Source organism: Hemiscyllium ocellatum, chromosome 5 (assembly GCF_020745735.1).
Source record: "Hemiscyllium ocellatum isolate sHemOce1 chromosome 5, sHemOce1.pat.X.cur, whole genome shotgun sequence".
In the NCBI taxonomy this organism is placed as follows: Eukaryota; Metazoa; Chordata; class Chondrichthyes; order Orectolobiformes; family Hemiscylliidae; genus Hemiscyllium; species Hemiscyllium ocellatum.
The window spans coordinates 132,385,935-132,405,268 of NC_083405.1; the positions used below are offsets into that span (position 1 = coordinate 132,385,935).

At 45.7% G+C, this 19,334-nt stretch overlaps 1 protein-coding gene across 1 annotated transcript in view; it reads right to left on the reverse strand.

Moving 5' to 3' along the window:
* Window positions 1-544: 544 nt before the first annotated feature.
* The window catches only part of gars1 (glycyl-tRNA synthetase 1), a 38,509-nt gene continuing 19,719 nt past the window's right edge, over window positions 545-19,334 (reverse strand). Inside the window, exons 8-17 of the mRNA XM_060825653.1 lie at window positions 17,595-17,744; window positions 14,605-14,767; window positions 14,044-14,208; window positions 13,090-13,202; window positions 11,252-11,392; window positions 9,236-9,321; window positions 7,220-7,329; window positions 5,318-5,411; window positions 1,952-2,142; window positions 545-855 (exon numbers count right to left, since the gene is read on the reverse strand). Of these exons, the coding sequence (XP_060681636.1) occupies window positions 739-855; window positions 1,952-2,142; window positions 5,318-5,411; window positions 7,220-7,329; window positions 9,236-9,321; window positions 11,252-11,392; window positions 13,090-13,202; window positions 14,044-14,208; window positions 14,605-14,767; window positions 17,595-17,744 (1,330 nt within the window). The 3' untranslated portion in view covers window positions 545-738. The remainder of the gene's footprint in view (window positions 856-1,951; window positions 2,143-5,317; window positions 5,412-7,219; window positions 7,330-9,235; window positions 9,322-11,251; window positions 11,393-13,089; window positions 13,203-14,043; window positions 14,209-14,604; window positions 14,768-17,594; window positions 17,745-19,334) is intronic.

Here is a 19,334-nt window from a genome sequence, read left to right on the forward strand (position 1 = left end):
TTCTTCCATATATAAAATCCACTGAACCCTTCAATTAGATGTGTGTAACTCACTCCTGGGTGTCAGTATTTTACAAATACACCACCTGAACCCATCAATTAGATGTGTGTAATTCATCCCTGGGGGAGTTCTGCACATATACCACTTATACCCCTCGATTAAACTACAGACTCCATTATTCCATATATAAACCACCTGATTAGATTAATTACCCAGCTGTTTATACTGATAAGTAAAAGTTTCAAAAGGGTATTTCAAAATATTAGTTTCACTTAGTGAGACTTATTTTTGTGGCATAATATGGAGTTAAAGTTGATGGATTGGTGGATCTATCCTCAGTCAGCTGAGAGTGACTTTGCCTCTCACTCTGTGGAAATCTCCCACCATTCACTGAAGAGACAGTAAATTACTAAGATACCTTACTGTCTCAGAGTCAGATCAAACTGTTGAGTGTATTTACAGTGTGCACCATCACATTGCAATTCAGATGTCCAGTTGTAAAAATAATAAAGTAGGAGATCAGTAGATCAGAGAAAGACAATCAACCAGTTCACCATCAGGTTTTATTGCACAGAATCTCATTGAATTCTTCCATAATCCTGTAGTGAGAGAAGGGCCTTCCACAGGTATAACAGTCACTGGTTCAGTCAAACCTGTATTACCAATGTACAGAACACAGCTCAGTGTCTGGGTTCCTCAGAGGACGGCAGGAGATATAATGGAGAAGCGACATGCTTTTCAAATTTCCTTCTTACTTGTTTCCTGCCCTTCGAACAAAGGGTACTTGGCCTCGATATCAGCCCAGGTCAAGGAACCATTGGCTAAATCTCTGACAACTTGAGGCAGTTCTGAAATCTGTGGAAAAAATTTGAGAACAATTTGACTGAATCACAGAATTATTATTGTGCAGCAGGCCATTCAGTCCAGAGTGCCTGCTCTGACTATCATCTAGTCCTAATATCCTGCATTTTTGTGTGTGTGTGTGTGTGTGTGTGTGTGTGTGTGTGTGTGTGTGTGTGTGTGCGCGCGCGCGCGCGCGCATGGGTGCATGCAATGACACAGGGATACATCTCTCCAATGATAAACAACATTGAAGTTGTTTCATGCATGTTCACGTCACAGCTCCCAACTATTGTGATATGATGTATGTATCTATAAGGGCATGCACCTTAAACAAATCATTCCACACTCTGACAGGGCCTGATGTATGAGGCATGGCACTCTGAGCAGCAGAGGTAGAAGTCAGATCGGTTGCATTTAGCTCAGTGGTCATGGTGTGTTAACCATCTGACTCAAATAAAGAAATCCCATCATTGTTTCACCAATGCTTGTGTGTGACTGGTACATTTAAATCGAACGAAGAATATAACATCAATGACTGCAGGCAGTCATTGCCGCAGTGCACAAAATCACTTCAGTAATCTGGTGTCTTATTACTTCACAGAAACATTTAAACAAAGTTACAGGAAACTGTGAGGAGAATGTTGACTCGGATTTAAAGTTAGGAAACAGAGAATGTGTGATAGACACAGAATGACCAATTGGGAGAAATGGGCTGCAGTGCTCAGGAGATCTCAAGCCCTAACAACCCCATGAAATGTCACTTAAAAGGCACATTTGTCTAAAATGCGAACTGCTAAGAATCAGGGTGGATTAGAATGGAAGGATCTATGTATGCGTATAAGCTGCTGCAATAACACTCAGTCAATTGTGATGGGACAGGATTTCAGGGTGGGTAGGACTCTCACTGTGTCAATGGGAACTGATTCCCATTGATTCAGGCTGCCACCGTAATTGTTTCTATGCATTACCAGAGAATTATTCTGCTCACCATGGTTGACTGATAAATACTACCGGGAGCTTGCCGCTGTCTGGAGGGGCTCAGTGTGAGCGTACACTCGCTGATGGAGGGAGGAGGCACTGTGACACTGAAGTTACTCCCGGAACCTACCTCAGCTCGGATCTGCCGCATCGAGTCACGGTCCCTCAGAGTGGCTGTGTGGGGCACCTTGTTCACCGTGTCAAAGTCGATGGTTATGCCAAAGGCCACACCAATCTCATCTGTCCTAGCATACCGTCTCCCGATGGAGCCGGATGAGTCATCCACTTTGTGAGAAACACCATGTTTGGTGAGTTCTTCAGCTGCAGACAGGATGGGCAGCAGCATTATTAAAGGGTGACAGATAATCAGCAAACACAACAGCAGGCCCTCTCTCACTGAGGTTCCCTTTACCTTCACAGTTGCTTTCCCCTTGATCCAGGAAGCTAAATGTATCTCTACCTGCCAGGATCGTACTGGGGATCGGTTTGAGCTTAGCTAATGCCATACATATCAGGGATAACTCCAACTGGTCCTCTCTTGACTACATGCTGAGCAAACCTTGAGCTTACGTACAGTTTTAAGATGTTAGAAAAATGATCACCTTACAGTTAAAACAATAATAATTCTCCAGATGTGGGTGTTGCCAGCAATTGCCCATCTCAAACTATCCTTTAGGAGGCAGCAGTGGGCCACCATCTTGAACTGCCACAGTCTCTTAAAGAGTTTAGGGACACTGCAAGCAGTTTGGGAAAGATTTCCAGGATTTTGACTCAGCGACAGTAAAGAAATGATTTATATATTTCCAAGTGGAGATGATGTGGGGCTTGGAATGGAACTTGTCAATGGTGGGGTTCCCATGTGTTTGCACGGTTTTCTGGTGGGTCATGAGTCAGTGATAGCTACCAACATCCAGTTTAAAAGGATAAGGTTTATCTGAAAGGACTACACATAACCCAGAACCTAGGACCCACAGGAGGAGTTGGCTGTTGGCCACCTCGGGTCTGCTCGGACTGTGGGCTAACTCCACTCGGTCTGACACCTCACACCCTCATAATGCATCTGGACTCCTATCAGTCAGAAATCTGTTGTCACTCAGCCTTGAACATATTCAATGACCCAGCCTTCGCTGCTCATTGGGGATGAGAATTCCAAACAGTGACAATCCTCAGGGAGAAGGGAAGCTCATCTGCCTTAAATGGAGACCCATTGAAACTGTGCCTCTCATGCTAGATGACCCCCAATAAGGGGAAATATTCAACATCTCCACTGTCAAGCCACCTCACAATCTTATATGCTTCAATGACATGATATTTTATTCTCAACTCCTTTGGTTACAGCTCCAATCTGCTCATTTTCCCTTTAATCCCAGCAACCGAGTGAACCTCCTCCAACCTGTCTCCAATATCCCTCCTTAACTAAGGAGACCAAGACTGTAGATGAAGAATGGGGATTAGTGACTGAATGTTGTGCTCCCATCACTGAGCTGGATTTGCCTAAGTTATTAATTACCCAGTTCGTGTCCAACTGTGATAAACAAGAACTAGGCCCTGGAGAGATATGACATTTGGTCCTATTATCCAAATCATTGATAAAGATTATAAATAACAGCAGCCTAAGCACTGAGCCTTATGGTACCCCATTAGTCACGGCCTGCCAATCCAAGAATGATGATTTATTCCTACTGTTTTCTGTTTGTTAACCAATTCTCAATGCAGTCCAATATATTACCCATAATCCAGACATGCTCAATGTGTACTAATCCTTGTGGAACCTTAATTGAAAACTGTTTAAAAATCTAAATACACCAGACTATTGGTCCCCCATCTACTCTGCTGGTAACATCCTAAAAAAATCAACGGGTTTATCAAATATGATTTTCTTTTCATAATTGTATATCAATTCTGCCAATTTTTTTCTATGTCTCCAGTTGTCACAACATTTATAACATATTCTAATATTTCCTTTACTACTGATAAAGTAACAGGTCTGTAGTTCCCTGTTTACTCTCTCCCTCCTTTCTTAAATATTCAAGTTGCATTTATATTTGCAAGCACAACTCTAGAATCTATAGATTAGTGTCTTTAAACTCTGGGATATAAATCATTAGGCCCTTGGGATTTGTCAACTTGCAGTCCTGTTCATTTCTGCAGCATTATTTTTTACTAACATTAACTTCTTCCAGTTTCTGATTGTCACTAGTCCTCTGAATCATTACTATTTCTGGGAGATTTCTTTCCTTTTGATATACCCAAAGAAGCTTTGTATGCTTCCGAATAATTTGAATTCATTTCCTATTGTCCTTTGCAATTTCTTGGTACTCCTTTGTCGAATTCTAAAATGCTCCCAATCCTCAGGCTTGCTACGTTTTTTGGCAACTTTATAAGCCTTCCCTTTGATTTAATAAAATATATAACTAGCTTTGTTAGTCACGATTGACTCACTTTACCTGTTGGATTTCTGTGCTGTAAAGAAATATATGTCTGCTGTACATACGTAGCAAAGAGTAGAGATTAAAGCAGCTTTCTTAAATTGGAAACAGCAATGAAAATTGCTTCACACGGGTCAGTGTTGGGAAGAGGCTTGTGTAGAGAATGGACTAGATGGGCTGAATGGTCTGATTCTGTGCTGTAAATTCCATACAACATGTCATAAATGAACACTATGAATGGCCATATTGCATGAAAAGGATCAATCCTTGGTTCAGTAATACATAACTCTCACTGCTCCACATCTAATCTCCCACTGGAACCCTGCAGCTTTGGAGACCAGGTCTTGGATCCAGACAATCCCAAGGTGAAAGGCCAAACTGCAGACCTGTGCTGTGATACTATCATGTTCAGTTCACAGGGCTGGGTGGTTGGCACAATCCCTGTCACTGTCAATATGACTAGGAGAAAGTGAGGACTGCAGATGCTGGAAAAGCACAGCCGGTCAGCCAGCATCCAAGGAACAGGAGAGTCAACGCTCCCAACATAAGCTCTTCATCAGGAATGACTGCAGCTTCCTCCATTAAACAGTGTCCACGCTTCACAAATCCTTCATGAGCTGTGAAATGCTACTGGATGTCCAGGAAAGGTGCTATATAAATGCAAGTCTTTGCATTTTACCCTTTCACTACTTCCATTCTCAACAACAAGCTGTTAAAACAGCTAGGATAGGCTAGGCTAGGCGATGGCTTAGTGGTATTATTACTGCTGGACTGTTAATCCAGAGACCCAGGTAATGTTTTGGGGACCACGGCTGATGGTGGAATTTGAAATAAACAAATATCTGAAATTATGAGTCTAACGATGACCATGAATCCATTGTCAATTGTCGGAAAAAAAACCATATAGTTCACTAATGTCCTTCAGATAGGAAACAGCCATCTTTGCCTGATCAGCACGTTGAGCAACATTGCAACATTGGTTAACAATAAGGAATGGGAAATAAGTGCTGGCCTGACCAGCAATTGCCTCACCCCGGGAACAAATTAAAAACAGATCAGTAACTCACCAAGCTTTTTCACAAATGGAGCAAACTCCTGGTTCTGACTGAGGGGCAGAACAGAACATTTATAGGGAGCCACCGTAGCCGGAAAGCTGAAGAACTAGAAAAAGAAACGGAAGGCCCAGTGAAAATCAGTTTCAATCTCTTCATTCTCCAGCTGAAACTTCCCTCAAGTTTGACATCAGCAATAAAACATATCCGTTAGGGAGGCAGGGAGTTCAACATAACCCAAAACGGGGCACAGCCGCCCCGCCGGGGTATATAAATAACACCCCGCCCCGCTGGGGTATATAAATAACACCCCGCCCCGCCGGCTAAGCAAAGACATGCCAGAGAATTCCTAGAGGCCTGGCACTCCAACCACAACGCCATAAACAAACTCATAGATCTAGATGCCATCTATCAACCCCTCAGAAAACCAAGAGGAAATGACATCACCACAAACCCCAGGAACCCCCATCGAGGACAAACATCTCAATAGAAAGCAGGAGACAACAGCTTCGCTTCACCTGGAGGTCGCCACTGATGATGTTACCTAGCCAGGTAACGAAATGTCTGGATATCAAACCTACAGCTCAGTGAGCAAACCTACACCCTAAACCTCAACCTGAGCTACAAACCTTGCAACTTCTCTACCAATTATATCAAACTAATAACTTACTCTCCAATCTTCCTAGTCTTTATTTGTTCTGTTTCCTTCTTACTGTCTTTGCACAGTACACTGCTGATTTGTTCACTTTTCCGGTCTCCTATACTATCTTTTGCAAATCCTCAACAGTTTTAAGCAGAGCACCACACACTGAGCAGAACGACCCCTTTCCTATTGCTGCAGAACCTTATTCCTAACACACCAGTGCCTTGGGATGGTCTGTGAAAGACCAGTCTGGCTTTTGAGTATTCGGAAGCTCTCCCACACAAACAGAACATGAATGTATAAATATAGAAGAGAAACACTGCAAGGGGAGGATGAGCACATCACTAACAGGATCATTTTTGCAAAGGGCCTGCACAGGAATGATCGGCTGAATCTGTGGTGTCCACTTTGCAATAACCAAGCAGCAACACAGTCCGCGATAGCTGTGAACTGGTTAGCTTCCGGATACCAAGTTACAAACCAAGCCCTTTTTTTTATGTTAAAATCCAGGAATTCCCTTCCCAAACAGTATTGTGGGTCCACTTGCAGCACACAGCCTCCAGAGGTTCACAAAGGCAGCTCACCGCCACTCTCAAGGGCAAGTGGATATGGGCAATAAAGCCAGTGATGCCCACATCCTAAGACCAAACAGATAAAGGACATTCATGTCCCAAAGATAATGCAGCGCCACACCTAGGTTCATGTAAAATGACAGAAGCAGCTGGACAGGAGGTTAACCACTGGTGTATTAAACAATATGTCACTTCCACACTCAACAGGAAACAAAATAGGAGCAAGTGAGGACTGCAGATGCTGGAGATCAGAGTCGAGAGTGTGTTGCTGGGAAAACACAGCAGGTCAGGCTGCATCCGAGGAGCAGGAGAAATGATGTTTCGGGCATAAGCCCTTCATCAGGATGCTGCCTGGCCTGCTGTGTTTTTATAGGAAACAAATAGGGATGAGTTAAGGTCTATATTTTAGTTACTGTCACACTCAATGCTTTCTCTTGGCTAGCCTCCTGCAGATTTTGAGAGATTCCCATCCAATTCCACATTATCCTGTTGTGGGTGACCACAACAGCCCCCTGCTCCCCTACATCTGCAACTTCAAATGCTCCAATGCTCCATTCTGCTTTTCTCCCACTCTCTTTGTCCCTTTCTCTGTCCTTCCACATCCTCTCTCTCTCTCTCTCGGTGTGCTTGCCTCCTCCCCCTCTTCCTCTCCGTGCAAAGTCACTGCACTGAAGGCCGCACGGGGACAATGTGCAGACTTACCGTTCTCTGCTCATCCCCTTCTCTGACATGAAAGGTGTGCTCAAACACCGAGTACATAATTCTTCCGATGCCAAAGGACGGTTCAATCACACTGGGAGTGATTTCCTCCACTGAAATACCAAACACAAAAACAGGTTGATTGTGTGAATAAATGGGAAACAAGTGAAACCCACTGAGCAGGGACCCCCTCCCACAGAACCTTTTACATGACATACTGTCTCCCGAAACTTGGGACAGTGCTTTCAGATGCAGCTGTAGGGAGTGTCCCACTTGTGATGCCACACCTGAACAAAGCTCATTGCTCACACTATCAGTTGTCAGTTTTTGCTGTGCTCACAATGGCTTGTTACAATTGGCTACCAAGGCTTCTGCATTTTCAAAGGGATTCAGTTCATGGCTGAAGATATTAAGGGGGGTTTCTCTGTCTGGTGAGTTTTATTTTATGGACCTGTTCACAGATGTTATGACACACCTCTGGAACAGGTAGGACTTGAACCCAGGCCTTCTGGCCCAGAGATAGGGACGTTACCTATCTCTGTGTCACAAGAGCCCCTGTATCACTTTTATGTTCGACATTCTCATATATATATAGCAGCCAGGTGATAATACAATGTTGACACATTTTACACATTTCCCAAGGACAAGTCGATCAGTGGTGGTCAGACTGGGGAGCAGCATCAGCCTGTTGACTGGTATTTCCTTCCTATCTACAGATGGCACCATACAGGTACAGGTAGACAATCCTTTATCCGAAATCCTGAAATCCAAAATGATTTCGTGAAGTTTTTTTCTCCTTAACAAGGTTGTTTGGCGTGCAAACAATTAAACCAACTCCACATCCACTCCATGCATGTCACTCAGATGTGATATGGATGGGCATGGCCCAGCACTGGCCGGCCTCAATTCTGTCTCAGGGCCTGTTACTCCACTGGGAGTCTGCTGTTTATTAAGATTTTTAAAAAATTTTACCATCAAACTGTCACTTATTTTGAAACTCCAAGACTTCTGTATTGCGAAAATCAGCTGGTCCCCAGCACTTTGAATAAAGGATTATGTACCTGTACTGGGGATATGTGCACATCAATCTTTGAAGGTAACAAAGCAGGTTGATGAGACTGTTTAAATCATCATTCAAGATCACGGGTTAAAAACAGTGGTGAGATTACAACAGCAAGAAGCTTGTGCTGCAAACCACTGGTTAAACCCTCTGACCGTGTGCACTTGGAATCTCCAGTACTGGACAGAAAGGTGCCAGGGGCTTTGCTCCATAATCTTAATTAACCCCATAAGGTCAGCTCAGCTGCCAGACAAAGGAAAAGTAGGACAGAGTGTACCACCTTATCACAGCGAATCATGCCAGTGCAAACTGGTATCTGGTGATGCTGTAACTAGGGCTGTTGAGCATGAGAGAAAAGTGGGTACTGCAGATTAGAGTGGTGCTGGAAAAGCACAGCAGGTCATCAAGGACTTCTATTCCTGATGAAGGGTTTTTACCCAAAACGTCGATTTGCCTGCCCCTCGGATGCTGCCTGACCTGCTGTGCTTTTCCAGCAACGCTCTGATCTAGACTTTGAGCATTTGATCCAGCAACCACCAAAGCAGTTACCAAGCAAGACACTGCCACACTAGCGGCACTGCCTTTGGTGAGGGAACTGAGAGAAAGGCAGGGCCATAATTTATATTTACAGCAAGACAACGCAGGGTAAAACTTCCCCTATCAAGCACCAGCATGTTGTTTTTATGACAACCATATTAACATGGTGTTATATCTGGATCTTCTGGACTGCTACTCCAGACACCAGAGTAGCTGACAGGATTGAGAAGGTATTCCATTATTTCATGAGTAAAGCATTACAGAGCTACTAAGAGGAAAATAATAAATGCTATGTTGGCACACACCATTTACAATCAAAGGACTTCACACAATAACCTATAACGAAGGGGAAACAGAGACACTGAGAAAAGGTGTAAAACTGTTTGAGGATTAACTTGGAAATAAAAGTATATTCCACTGACCATGTAAAGTTTTCTGAAACCTCTTCACTCCAACCATGCTCTTGTTCAGAGTAAAGCTTTTCCCTTCTGAAGTAAAAGTGAACTCCCTGGGAAGAGGGATAAAGCAACATTAACCTCACACATCACAAATGCCTTTAACAGTCTTAAACTGGCTACACCCAGATGAGAGATCTGTCACAGTGCTTCTCGGCTTATAGTGAGCAGGGTTGAACATGGGAGCTCCAGCTCCACAGATACAGGAGCTTGGGTCAGTAACTGGAGGTAAATGTGGGCCCCAGTGCATGGTGGAGCTAGCCTGACAGGCTTCTGCTGCTACAATCTCATGTTCACTCAGGCATGAAGGGGCTTTGACAACAGGCGCAAGTAGAGTTGGCTCTGATATAATGTAATAGTTCCGGTCTCGTGTGATCTTGCGTTATAAGAAAATCGTGCAATAGTCACGCCATTTAAACTAATGAGCCTGAATAACGGTCTGAATTCTTCATTCACGTTAAAGCTAATTCATGTTGAAGAAACACGTGTTGTAGCAGAACTGCCTAAGCTGGGATCTGCTGAGAAATGGAATAGCCCCAAATCGCTACTTCAACACTGGAACATTAGACCCTCTCCATCTCCTCATTAGTCAAGCTCAGTGGCAGACCTGGCCGGTTTTGCATTATAACTTGTACAAAGTCACAGCCTAAAGCACTTCAGCATGGAGCTGTAATGAATGAAGTGTGGACTGAGACCAACGATACGTAGCTCCTCCCAATGTCAGGGATAGACAGCATGGGAACGGGGTGGCCATTACTACTTTTCAATACTCACTCATTACACAGAGAATTCAAATGGATGAAAAACTCCTGATTCTAGAGCTGGCAAAAGTGATCATTCCTAAACTAACATACACCTGGCCATGCACTGACAGCAGTGCACTGGTAAAGTCACTGAGCTAACAATCTGAGGGATAATGTCACCAGGCTAATGCTCTGGTGGAATTTAAATTCAATTAATAAATCTGGAATCTAATCTCAGGAATGGTGAACTTGATTGTTGTAAAAACCCACCAGGAACGAGTGGAGAGTGTCATGCTCCTGGGAGTGGTCATCCACAACAAGCTTTCTTGGACCCTTCATGTGGCACTGGTTATAAGGGCCCAACAATGTCTCCTCTTCCTCTGATGAAGGGCTTTTGCCCGAAATGTCGATTTTCCTGCTCCTCAGATGCTGCCTGAGCTGCTGTGCTTTTCCAGCACCACTAATCCAGAACCTGCTTTCAGCATCTGCAGTCATGTTTTTATACCTCTTCTTCCTCAGGCAGCTGAGGAAATTTGGCGTGACGGCGAATACCCTTGCCAACTTTTGTAGGTGCACCACTGAGAGCATTCTGTCTGGATGTATCACCACCTGGAATGGCAACTGTACCATTCAAGGTTGGAAACAGTGACAGAGTGGTGAACACAGCCCGGACAATCACAAAGGCTAACCTCCCATCTATAGAATCCAACTACCAGGCCCGCTGTCAAAGAAAGGCCGCCAGCATTCTCAAAGATCCATCCCACCCTGGCAATGTTTTTCTACAACCTCTACCATCTGGGAGCAGGTACAGAAGCCTGAACACACGTACCAGCCAGTTTCATAACAGTTTCTACCCCACTGTTGCTAGAATACTGAATGGACTCTCAAACTCTTAACATTCGCCTGTACCTGTGCTTTTGTTTTTGCCGCTGTTTACCTATTATTTACTATCTATGTTACTTAACTCTGTGATCTGCCTGTATTGCTCACAAGACAAAGCATTTCACTGTGCCTTGGTACACGGGACAATAAATTCAATTCAAGCTTACTAATGTCCTTATGGGAAGAAAATCTGTTACCCTTAGCTGGTCTAACCCACAAGTGACTCCAGACCACAGCAAGGTGTTGACAACTGTCCTCTGATCCAGCCCTTCAATCTGAGGGCCATGAGGAAAGGCCTTGCCAGTGATGCCCACGTTGCTTGAAACAATAAAGTTAGAGGTAGTTTTGGGAAACCTACCCTTTTTCATTCAGCTCCTTCTCCCTATCCTCAATATAACACTCATCACAGATATTTAAGAACTCCATCACAATCTTGGCTTCCTTCTTGAATTCTTTGCCGATAGCTCCCTTGTTTGGTTCAAACTGAACAATGTTGACGGTTTTGTGTGTCCAAGTTAAGGATAGGTCACAGTGCACATAATTCCCAAAGTCTATCCACTCCAAACAACTACTATCTTTTGTCAAGTCTCAGTTTTGATATTGGCCTTGAGTGCTCACCCTTTTTTAAAAGCATTGAGAATTCTGCACTGATCAAGGTCGATAGCTGAGGTGTGTCTAACTTAGGTACTCAGCACCCCTTAGGACAGACTCGCTTTGCACACTCCCAAGGCAAATAACATCAGGGAAGCTCCCCATGAGCTGGCACTTGGCTTCACGGAGTTTGATGGATTGATGATTTAATACCAATCTAGAGAGAGTTTTCTGTTGCCAGTGTCATTGTAGAGCAGAAAGAGGGGGACGGACGGACGGACGGACGGGGCGGGGGGGGGGACGGACAGAGAAGGGGGTGGAGACAGACAGGGTGAGGGACGGGGGGGGAGACAGAGAGAGAGAGACAGAGAGAGGGGGGGAGGAAACGGGGGGGGGGAGACAGAGAGGGGGAACGGGGGGGGACAGAGAGCGTGGGGGCAACAGAGTGGGGGGGGAACAGAGAGAGGGGGGGACAGAGAGGGGGGGACGGGGGGGACAGAGAGAGGAGGGGGTGGGGGGGGCAGAAGGGAGGACGGGGGGTCAGAGATGGGGGGGTCAGAGAGGGGGGTCAGAGGGGGGGTCAGGGGGGGACAGAGAGGGGGGGGACAGAGGGGGGGACGGGGGGGGACAGAGGGGGGGGCAGAGAGGGGGGGGCAGAGAGGGAGAGAGGGGGACAGAGAAAGAGAGGGAGAGGGGGACAGAGAGAGAGGGAGAGGGGGACAGAGAGAGAGGGAGAGGGGGACAGAGAGAGGGAGAGGGGGACAGAGAGAGAGGGAGAGGGGGACAGAGAGAGAGAGGGAGAGGGGGACAGAGAGAGGGAGAGGGGGACAGAGAAAGAGAGGGAGAGGGGGACAGAGAAAGAGAGGGAGGGGGGACAGAGAGAGAGAGAGAGAGAGGGAACACAGCCGGGGGGGACAGAGAGAGAGAGGGAGAGGGGGACAGAGAAAGAGAGGGAGGGGGGGACAGAGAGAGAGAGAGGGGGGGACAGAGAGAGAGAGAGAGAGAGGGGGACAGAGAGAGAGAGAGGGAGAGGGGGACAGAGAAAGAGAGGGAGAGGGGGACAGAGAGAGAGGGGGACAGAGAGAGAGGGGTCAGAGAGAGAGAGAGAGGGACAGAGAGAGAGGGAGAGGGAGACAGAGAAAGAGAGGGAGAGGGGGACAGAGAGAGAGAGGGGGACAGAGAGAGAGAGAGAGGGGGACAGAGAGAGAGAGAGAGGGGGACAGAGAGAGAGAGAGAGGGGGACAGAGAGAGGGAGAGGGGGACAGAGAAAGAGAGGGAGAGGGGGACAGAGAAAGAGAGAGAGAGGGGGACAGAGAAAGAGAGAGAGAGGGGGACAGAGAAAGAGAGAGAGAGGGGGACAGAGAAAGAGAGAGAGAGGGGGACAGAGAGAGAGAGAGAGAGAGAGAGGGGGGGGACAGAGAGAGAGAGAGAGAGAGGGGGGGGACAGAGAGAGAGAGAGAGAGAGAGAGAGAGAGAGAGAGAGAGAGACAGAGAGAGAGAGAGAGAGAGAGACTCTGCGGTCTCTCTCGTACTAGTGCGGAGAGCTCCAGTCACAGTGATCTAACTTCTCTGAACATAGTGTGCAATGCTTCTTGCTATGCAAAGGATATAGGCTCCTTCAAAGCCTTTTCAGCCACTAGGGGCACTTTGGTGGCTCTGGCATGACAGGCGAGATCATAGCAGGATCGATCAGCACAGCCAACTATCTCGATCCAGCCCTGCAGACACAGTGGGGGGAGACTGAATGAGAGTGAGTGCACACAAGGGAGAAGCAGATAATACCCACTCATTCCTACAGATTGTCACTCAATAAAACCAAAATTACAGCAGTAAATGTTTCTAACTATAATTGCCTGGCAGTCCCAATTAAATTATGGTTTTGACCCATAGCACCAGCTGTCATGGGGATGGGAAGGAGTGTGTCAGAGACTGTATAACCATTCACTCAGACGATGACAGAGCTGAATTTTACCACATTTACTAACTTGTGCACCCCATCCCTTGAGTAATTTACTCAAAAATCAAACTATGGATGTGTCTTCTAAGATTGAACTGCTATCACCATGTGGTTTCTGTGCTCACTGGGGAAGGAGGAAATGTGAGGAAAGTTAACGTGGTTGAAGTTACAGAGGACAGATCCCGTGTGGATCAGGCCTAGCTCAGCAACCTCTTCCCCTGGGGAACACCATGCAGAGGGGTCATGGCTAAGCTAGAGTACTTCTCAAACCACTGAGGGTTAATGTGCGGAAGGCAGTGTCACAGACTGGTCTGCTCACCACCCACCACACCCCCCCCACCCCCCACGGTTCCACCATGTTAGTTTAATATCAAGGTTGGGGAGAGCAGCTGTCCCGACTGACTGAGGCATTTGTGATCCATGCAGCCAGCAAAAAGGGTGAGCCTGCAGGGGAAGACAGCAGCCCAGATAAAAACAAACCAAACTGTTTCACAGAGTGATAGTGATGGGGAATTTCTTTAATACAGACTGCAGTATGGAACCACACACACACACACACACCCCAACCCAGGGATGTTGGAACTGATGAGAGCTACACTTACGTAAGAGGTTTTGGCCTCAGCATCCCAGCAGTCACAGGCGTAGTGCGCCATCTCATTGTCCATGTGCTGCCGGAAACGCAGCTTCCCAGCCGACACACCCACCTTCAGCAGGAAGAGGTAAATCCGCCCAATGAAGTAACCCAGCACTGAGTTATTGATGATGCGCTGCAACAGGAGACAAGGTTAGCAGGGAGCGAGAGACAGAGTGACCAAGTCCAGGGGCTTCCCCGTGCAATAAATCCGGAATACAAATCCCACTTCTCCCCAACACCCGTACAATATTCCCAGATCTTCACCCCGCAGCCCTGACAGTTTCTCAGCAGTTCCATCAGCTCCCTCTGTCCATTCTACCAATCAACTTGTGACTGGAAAAAATCAAATTCCCAATCCATCAATTGACGTTAGTGAAACCAAACCATTCTCCACCTTTCCAAATCTGCTGGATCCAGGGCTGGTGACAATCTCAACCAATAACCTAGTGTTCCTGTTTCAGGACCCAGACCACCACAGAGCAGGTGTAAGTCAGACCTGCTTTCACATTCATGCAGACAAGAGTGGTACCTGTTCAACAGCATCGCCGAGCCGCATAGTCCGTGCTGACTGCCCGCTAGTCTGAGCTTGGCTGGAGTACAGCAGGATCTGTAAATCTGCCACAGCTTCGAACTTAGGGTGGGTCTTCTCATTGGGATCCACAAAATGCTCAATTTCTGCCATCGTGAATTCTCTGAATAGCAAGAAGGAGTTTTAGAGTCGCAACACAGAATTTCTCATCCTTTGCCTCAGTACTATCTGTTCCTCTGCTCATGAAGTGCTGTAGCTCAGTCTTGGACATCACAGCCTCCCTCTCCTCAAAACCATTCATGAGCCGAACGCATTTGCTTCCACAGCACCTTCTAAACCCATGACCACTTCTATCTAGAAGGACAAGGACAGCAGATACATGGGAACACCACCCCTACAACTCCCCTCTGTGCCACTCAATATCCTGACTTGGAAATAAATCGCTGTTCCTTCAGTGTTGCTGAGTTAAAGTATTGGAATTCCCTCTGGAACAGCACTGTGCATGTACCTACACTCGAATGACTACAGTAGTTCAAGAAGGCACCAGCACCTTCAAGGGCAATTAGGGACGGGCAATAAACACTGGTCTAGCCAGTGGCAACCACATTCCATGAACAAAGAAATGAAAAGCAGGGGTACCTGACAAATCACCAGGTTCCCGGGGTTAATTTCACAACTGGAGCTTGGTGGGGTGTTGTAACCATAACAGTTTGGCTCCCCTAAGACACAAACTGACGTGCGCTGTTCAGCCCCACGAGATTATTTTACCATTCAATTAGATAATGGGCTCTTTAGGAAGACCATTCAATAAATGTCTTCTATCATCAAGCAGAGACCATTCCACAGGAAGATCAGAATAAAGGCATGGAGAAGTCATGCTGTGATCGAAAGGATGAACAGCCTATTGCTCCGAAAGTTGTTTTACCACAGGTTTTCACAGGAAAGCACAGACTGACCACAGGTACATGCAGAGTTCATTCAGCCCCATGAACATGCTTCACTGCTCAATGGTTAGTATCTGACCTCCATCATAGGGACTGGGGTAGGCCAATCAGCCCGTTGAGCCTGCTCCCACCATTGTTAGATGATGGCTGAACCGCTACCTCATCTGCTTCTATTACGTTCTAATAACACTATCTGCAGCACTGAGATTCTAACCCAGGTCTCCAGGACATTAGTTTGCATATCTCTAGTCCAGTGACACTGCCTTCCCACATATCTCTTAATGCCATCAGTCACCCAGAATCGGTTGATTTAGATCATGAATGTGCTCAATGATTGAGCTTCCACAGCTGCATCACATTGAGAGCTTCACTTGAAGAAATTCCTCCACAGCCTCAGACTGCCCATTATCCTGAGATCATCTCCCCTGCTTCTAAACACCCACCCAAAAGAAAACATCCTGTCATTCCCAAGAATATTAAGTTTTAACTTAATTATCTCTCATTCTTTGATGCTCTGGAGAATACAGATCCAGGTTCCTCATTCTATCCCTATAGCAAGTACATCCCTCCCTAGTTAAGGAAACCACAACTAGACACACTATTCCAGATGTGGTCTCATTAAGGCTCTATTCAACTGTAAGAGGCATTTTCCTTCTGTACTCTAATCCCCTTGCACTGAAGGTCAACAGAGCATTGCTTCATTGCTTGCTGCACCTGACTCAAACACCTGAGATCCCTTTGGATTGCAACACTTCCCAGGCTCTCATCAGTTACCTTTGCGTTTCTTTCTCTTGAAGGATATAGCTTCACACTTATCCACAACATATTCCATCTGCCGTGTTCCTGCACCTTCACCTAGTCTGTCTAAGTCCCCTTCGATCTCTGCCATGACTTACATTCCCACTTATAAGCAAATATGACAACATTAATGTGTCAGAAATAAACCCCTCCGTTCTATCTCTATCTGCCTTGCCTCTACGTTATTTCATACTATGACCAAGAAAAATAATCGATCAAGTTAAAGAGGTTCCAACATGTTAACTCAATGAATAACAATGGTTTTTTAACGGAATAGATCTCCTCACTTTGTAGAAAGTTCTTTCCAACTCCTTTGCAATGCAGCCTGGCTCTTATGTCTCTTTGACCCGAGCACACAATTCCCTTTTTTAAAAAGGATGTGGGTGGCACTAGCTAGATCAGCATTTATTGCCCATCCTTAATTGGCCAGAGGGCAGTTGAGAGTCAACCCCATTGCTGTGGGTTTGGAGTCACGTGTAGGCCAGACCAGGAAAGGATGGCAGTTTCCTTCCCTAGAGGACACAAGTGAACCACGTTCCATGTTTCCAAAACTCATCATTATACTCTGCCAGAATTTTTTTAATTCAAAATCCACCATCTGTGGTGCTGGATTAACAATACCATTAGGCCATTGCCTCGCTGTATCCAACACAAATCAACGTTAGATTACTGACAGTTGGTGCACAAAGAGATCAGAAGTCAATCTTCACTCAGTTTTGGGCTTTTATTAATCAAGTGGAACCTTACAATGTACAGCTGCTCACTCAATTATTTACGGCCATCTCACGTGTCTGTCGATAAGTAATCATCTAATGAACACCGTCCACCTGAACATACTTCAACTTAATCATGCAATTAGCAATCAATTCCTTTCAAAATTCAAAAAGCCTCAACCTAATCAGCTTTTATATCAGAGCAGGGTTGTCTATCGCAGTCTGCGTAGGCTCAGTACTGGCATACTCTGATGTTTCTAACCTTGTCCTTTCACTGGGATGACAACAACTCTTGAGGAGTACCATAAAGGGAGGAAAGATAAATAAAAACTGTGTCGCTCGGTGACGGCGATAGCTGCCCCAAGCTACCAAACAACCAAGACTAGAATCAAACACTTAACTCAAATCCCAACGAAATAACAGATGTGTGTGAGAGAGTGAAAGTGAGAGAGAGAGCGAGAGAATAAGCAAGAGACAGCACAAGAAGAGAATTAGCTAGCAAAACAAAGACAAGAACTAGAGATGGAACCCTTACCTGACACGGATGAGCCCTGATCGTGGGGAAATCTCATTCCGAAATGAATTTCCTATCTGTGCAGCAGCAAAGGGAAGCTTTCCCTGGTTAAACTCCAGCAGCCGTTTAAAGTTCAGGAAGATTCCCTGGGCTGTTTCTGGTCTGAGGTACCTGAAAATAAAAGCTGGGGCAGTTTAAAATCAGTCTCTACATGACAACTCCACCAAATGAAACCGTGTTGAACCATGCAGACAGATTGGCTGAAATGTTCCTACCTCACCCCTCTCCGGCTTCTGGTTCAATGTTTGGATGTGAATACATTTAATATAACATTTAATCATCTCCAAGAGACTGTAGATGGTTGTACAATTCTTACGCTGTACACAGTGAGCACTATATACAAACATTCCGTTCTAACATTGTATGCAGTGGGTAGAATACAGTCCTAACACTTCAAGTAGTGGGAGTTATATTGGGATATACAGGCCCCACACAGTGTACACTCGATAGGTTAGACCTTATGCTGCACAGTGGGCATTTGGTTGGAATGTACGGTCCTTACAGTTCTATAGGTGTGTAGTTCTTACACTACATATACAGGGTATATAGTCCTTAATGCTACATGTAGAGAAAGAAAGACATGGAGGGTTCTTAGTAAGGTGGAGGAGCAGAGGGATCTTGGGGTCTATGTTCATAGCTCTTTGAAAGTTGCCACTCAGGTGGATAGAGCTTGTAAGAAGGCCTACGGTGTATTAGCGTTCATTAGCAGAGGGATTGAATTCAAGAGTCGTGAGGTGATGTTGCAGCTGTACAGGACCTTGGTAAGGCCACATTTGGAGTACTGTGTGCAGTTCTGGTCGACTCACTTTAGAAAAGATGTGGAAGCTTTGGATAGGGTGCAGAGGAGATTTACCAGGATGTTGCCTGGAATGGAGAATAAGTCGTACGAGGATAGGTTGAGAGTGCTAAGCCTTTTCTCATTAGAACGGCGAAGGATGAGGGGTGACTTGATAGAGGTTTATAAGATGATCAGGGGATTGGATAGAGTAGACAGTCAGAGACTTTTTCCCCGGGTATAACAGAGTGTTACAAGGGGACATAAATTTAAGGTGAAGGGTGGAAGGTATAGGGGGGATGTCAAGGGTAGGTTCTTTACCCAGAATGTGGTGGGGACATGGAATGCGCTGCCTGTGGGAGTGGCAGAGTCAGAATCATTGGTGACCTTTAAGCAGCAATTGGATAGGTACATGGATAGGTGCTTAAGCTAGGACAAATGTTCGGCACAACATCATGGGCCGAAGGGCCTGTTCTGTGCTGTGTTGTTCTATGTTCTATGAGGCTAGGGAACACTGGGAAATAAATAATAATGTCTTGAAAACAGTCCACAGTACAGAACAGGAAGTGCTGGAGGTCTTAAAAAACAAAGGCGAATAAATCTCTGGGACCTGATCGAGTGTATCCCGGACATTGTGGGAAGTTAGAGAAGAAATTGTGGGGTCCCTAGCAGGGATGTTTGTATCATTCACAGGCACAGGTGAGGTGCCAGAGGACTGGAAAGTAGCTAACGTTGTGCTTTTACTTAAGAAAGGCAGTAAGGAGAAGCGTGGGAACTGCAGACCTGAGAGTCTGAAATCAGTGGTGGTGGGTACGTTGTTGGAGAAAATTCTGGGAAATAGGATTTGCACGCATTTGGAGAGGCAAAGAAGTTAGCCTGGCTTTGTGTGTAGGAAATCATGTCTCACAAACTTGAGTTTGAGGATG